Genomic DNA, 4,881 nt, shown 5'->3' on the forward strand with positions numbered 1-4,881 from the left:
ATATTGATTTTTACAATATAATTTGGGGGTCGCAGAGATAGAAATGCCATTAAATGGGGCGGGGGTCCATAGTCTAATCCAGGGGTTCCCAAACTTTTTTGGACCAGGTACCCCTTTTGGGGTAGATATTTTTCCAGGTACCCCCTCATCCTCGCAACACGGATAACAAATAAATGTATACGTCTAAATGTAGACATTTAAATGTAGACGTCTAAATGTAGACGTCTAAATGTATACAGACGTCTAAATGTAGGCGTCTAAATGTAGACGTCTAAATGTGTACGTCTAAATGTAGACGCTAAATGTGTACGTCTTCTCTTATGGGGGTCCCTGGCATATCTTTTCAAATGGGGGTCCACGGGCTAAGTAGTGTCAATTTGGGGGTCCTTGACATGAAAAAGTTTGGGAACCACTGCTTTAAACACTTTAGCACTTTATGAACATGAACAAAATAGATGGGTCCCCCCTGGAACTCCCTCAGGTACCCCTGGGGTTCCCCGGACCCCACTTTGGGAACCACTCTAATCACTCTAATCATCTAATGCATGTCAAACAATCAGCCGGTCCCTGGCATATCTTTTCTAATGGGGCTAATTAGTGTCATTTTTTTGGGGTCCTTGCATGAAAATGTTGGGTGGCATGATCTATTCATTGTATATATTTTTTTAACAAGTAAATCAGTCTCCGTAGAGACCGTCAAAAATTGCCAAGGCCGACTATATTTCAAGTCGTCCCGGGCGGGGTATTGGGTAAAGTTTTCAACTAGCAATAATCGCGCCTCGGATAGACCTCATAGGCTACGATACTGCCACTGCGCAAAGCTGGCGCGATGAGCGCCCCGGCCGGCCTACCTGACTGCAGAGCAATGACAAATCATTAACGGTGCAAAGAAACCCTAAAAAAAACAAAACGTTTATACACATATACCGTGTGGTTATGGATTATGATACGAAATCTTTCTATGATGTAATTTCTATGTGTTTCATAACCCCTAACACCTTTTTATTTGTGAGTTATTGTGGTCTATTTTCTCTACGCAGCACGCCGCAGTGCATCATGGGATGTGTACACGTGACCACTGCTGGCGTATCTCATTTGTTCTTCATCGTACGATGGTGTGGCGCGCCGGAACACAGCAGATATATAAGCCCTCAACACCTCGCGGATGTGACGTGCTTTTGGCTTGTATATCTGCTATCTATGGTCCTTGGGTGGAAAATGGGCATTTTAGAACCTCTTCGGCCACCGTTGTTTAAACTTGTTGTAGGACGGAACCGGAATTGGGATGTTTGTTTTGACTTTTGAAGGCAGATTGCGGGATCCGCACCGATCCGCAGTGATGTTTGTTTACATTTACAACATCAAAATGAATACATAAAATAACGGAATACTGATTGTAACGTGTGTAATAAATTAATAACATAATGCAATATCTAATGTAACGCGAGTGACGCGTCACGTGAGAGACAATGGAGGACTTTATGACGCACTTTAAAGACAAGAGTGAAGCCGTGAGTACCTGTACAGGTTCCCAATGATTGATTGATTTATATATTTATTAACAGTTTTCAGAATTACAGTACAATTACCAAACACTTTCATATCAAGGACCCCCAAATTGACACTATAGCCCGCGGACCCCCATTTGAAGAGATATGCCAGGGACCCCTAAGAGAAGATTTTGTGTTTGCTCTTCTACTACTAGCACTGATTTTCAACCATTTTAATTTCAACGATCCCCAGTTTGACATGCATTAGGCTACGGACCCCCATTTAATGGCATTTCTATCTCGGAGACCCCAATTTATATTGTGTGTATTGTGAAATCAATATTAATTTAACTCTTGAGAGTGTACAGATGGAACCAAATGGTTCCATTTGTACACTGTCTCTCAGAGATACAGGGCTGTATTTTGCGTGTCTTAAGAACCAGGTCTTATTACCTAACTTGAGTAAACTAAAGACCTGGAGGCGTGATCAATGCCATTTGGCTATTCTGAGTGGCCAAAGAGCATTGATCACGCCTCCAGGTCTTTAGTTTACTCAAGTTAGGGAATAATATAAGACCTGGTACTTAAGACACGCAAAATACAGCCCACAGACTCATAAGGGTCCATTCCATTTGGTTCCAAACTATCATTTAGCTGGGAACCCCCTGGAACTCCATCAAGGACCCCCTTGGACCCCACTTTGAGAACCACTGCACTATAGTATTTCTACTTTATTTAGACTACTGAATGTAACTTATGTTCACATTAAAATGTCACACAATATCAACAGTTGAACTGACATGCTTCTTTTTTTCTTTTTTTTTACCTCAGGTCACAATTAATCTGTGACATTTTACATTGCTTACTATAATGTCATACACACCAGTAGTAGTAGTAATTTATTTCGGTCTTTAGCAGTGGTTCTCAAGGACAGCACGGACCTCCAAATTGATGTAGACTATTTGGCCGCGGGCCCCCGTCTGAAATGATTTTTTGTCCCATAAGACAAGTTTTGTTTAAAAAAAATAGTCTAAATATAAAATAGGTTTGCTGTGTCTAATTTTGCCTCAAAGACCCAGGGGGTCCCAGGCTCCAGCACCCCACATTGAGAACAGCTGATTGTATGGTATTGATGTATTATATTACAATACTGTCTGGAAGAGAAACCACTGCTTTTGTATGATTGTATGATTGCCAGGTAAGTGTAAATGATGTTCCAAACAAAACGGACAAAAATATGCAACACAGGAGTTGGGGACGGGGTATTGATGGACAAAAGGAAATGGCCATACTGCACGATGTGTGTGTGCCTGTATTACGAACTGTCAATGGTTTGAGTGCCTGTGTCTACCGTCTAGTGTAAAGTGGTTTGTGTTTTTTGTGCTCAACATTGATATGTCTTATGTTTTGTATTGTTTAGCTTTCTTTGCTTTTGTGATTTAAACGCTTCTTTCAACCCGTCAGTTATATTCTCTTGCCCGCTAAAAAATAAAACATCTGAGAGCAGGGGGCCCGACCTTTCCTTTTTGGATACTATGTGAGTTGCTGGTCACGATTTGCAGATTCATATCATACTCACTTTGAGAACCAGTGGGTTAACCCATTGAGACCTCGAACGCATCTGTGTCGCTTTAGCTTTTAACCACTTTCTGCATCATGGGATGTGTCGTGTTGCGCTGACTGCAGAGTGCCGCGTTACCATAGTGTAGATCTGCTATTTTTGAAAAATTGTGAAAATGTGTGTTCTTTGAATATATTATTATTTCACAGCAAACGTTTTTAACTCAACTCTTTGCTTCTATGTGGTCCCTGGAACAAAATGTTTTGAGTTTGGACATGGGGGTTGGTGGCCAAACATGTACCATTTTTGGGCTCCTTGACATGAAAAAGTTTGAGCACCACTGGTATAGAAACATTTAAAACAAAATTATAGTGACTTTTTGGGGGGACATGAACAATTTTGAATTGTTTTTTAAATAATAATAATAATAATTTTAAAACAAAATGTAGGTCAGGAATCAGTATACAAAAATGAAGCTATAGTAACTCATGGCTGATAACAATGGGTCCGCGGCCCAAAACTGGGTCCGATCCTCTATTTGAGAAGCGGTGTGTTAAAATAACAGCTGGTGTCTCTCCTCTCCAGGAGCGTGATTGGCTAAAGGAGCTGTTTGAGTGTGTGTCTGGCCAGCAGCTCTGTGCAGTAGAGCGAGTGAGTGACGCCTGTGTGTGCTTGGTGACCAGGATACAGGAGACCATTGGAGCTTACGCGCACACACTACCTCTCAGCTACAGGTAGGTGGCAGCACACACACACAAGCACAACCTCTCAGCTACAGGTAGGTCTCTGTTTCCTGTCTCCTACCTAAAAAAAAAAAAAGAAAATCAATAATCTAACTTTTTTCCTTTGAAATACGAGGGTCTGCCCAGCATCACGTCATATAAGAACTGTGTTCCAAAAGTAAACAATTGAAAACTGACAGTGAAATCTGACGGTACTAAATCTAATTTATCCAAAGAGTAGTCAAGAAGTCAAGAAGATAAGTCACTGCCTACAAAATGACCACAATTCTCAGGCTTACAAAATATCACGTTGTGTTGCACTGGATTTATTCTTTCTGTAGGTGAGTGGACACTTGTCAGTTCTCAGTTTGATTAATGAAATAAACAAAATAACACACTGATAACTAAATGTCACCAAATCTAAAGAATCTCGTAAATGGTTTTGACTGAGCATGATGTTTTTCAGTGGGGACGGTGACTCCTGTGATTTCCTACTGTAGTTTCCAAGTAATTCCAACGCTACATCCCGGTATTAATTATTAATGAATTACATTTTATTTTGTTCAAACACAGACATTTCACAACAGCTCTTATATGGCATGATGCTAAGACGACCCTACTCTATGGTATTTTCAATATAAAATATACGTCCGTGACCCAGAGGATGTCAGGACGTCAGGTCTTATTACTCTACTCAATAATGCAAATAATGAACCGTGGTAAATTACATTTCAAAACTAATTAGGAACTAAGGAAGGTTAGTTGACAACAATGACAACAATTTATTGACTGAAATTTAGCATGAAATTCAGCAACTAACTTGACTGTGTGTGTTCTGATTGTATTGCTCTATCGTTGTATTGTTCTTTCTGCTTTGGCAATGTAAACGTATGTTTTCTCATGCCAATAAAGCCCTTTGAATTGAATTGAAAATTGTGTGTGTGTGTGTGTGTGTGTGTGTGTGTGTGTGTGTGTGTGTGTGTGTGTGTGTGTGTGTGTGTGTGTGTGTGTGTGTGTGTGTGTGTGTGTGTGTGTGCGCACGTGCACGTGTGAAATCTGTGGTTGCTAGGCTGGTGCCTGTTTCTGAGCTGGTTGCCAGGCAACATGT

At 40.7% G+C, this 4,881-nt stretch overlaps 1 protein-coding gene across 1 annotated transcript in view; it reads left to right on the forward strand.

Moving 5' to 3' along the window:
- The first annotated feature begins 1,320 nt into the window (after positions 1-1,320).
- ctc1 (CTS telomere maintenance complex component 1) overlaps positions 1,321-4,881 on the forward strand; it is a 19,233-nt gene continuing 15,672 nt past the window's right edge. The window contains exons 1-3 of the mRNA XM_080757415.1: positions 1,321-1,511; positions 3,637-3,785; positions 4,843-4,881. The exon at positions 4,843-4,881 is cut by the window's right edge and continues 187 nt beyond it. Coding sequence (XP_080613541.1) covers positions 1,470-1,511; positions 3,637-3,785; positions 4,843-4,881 — 230 coding nt within the window. The 5' untranslated portion in view covers positions 1,321-1,469. The remainder of the gene's footprint in view (positions 1,512-3,636; positions 3,786-4,842) is intronic.

This window comes from Protomyctophum bolini (assembly GCF_963924005.1).
Source record: "Protomyctophum bolini genome assembly, chromosome: 23".
Classification (NCBI taxonomy): Eukaryota; Metazoa; Chordata; class Actinopteri; order Myctophiformes; family Myctophidae; genus Protomyctophum; species Protomyctophum bolini.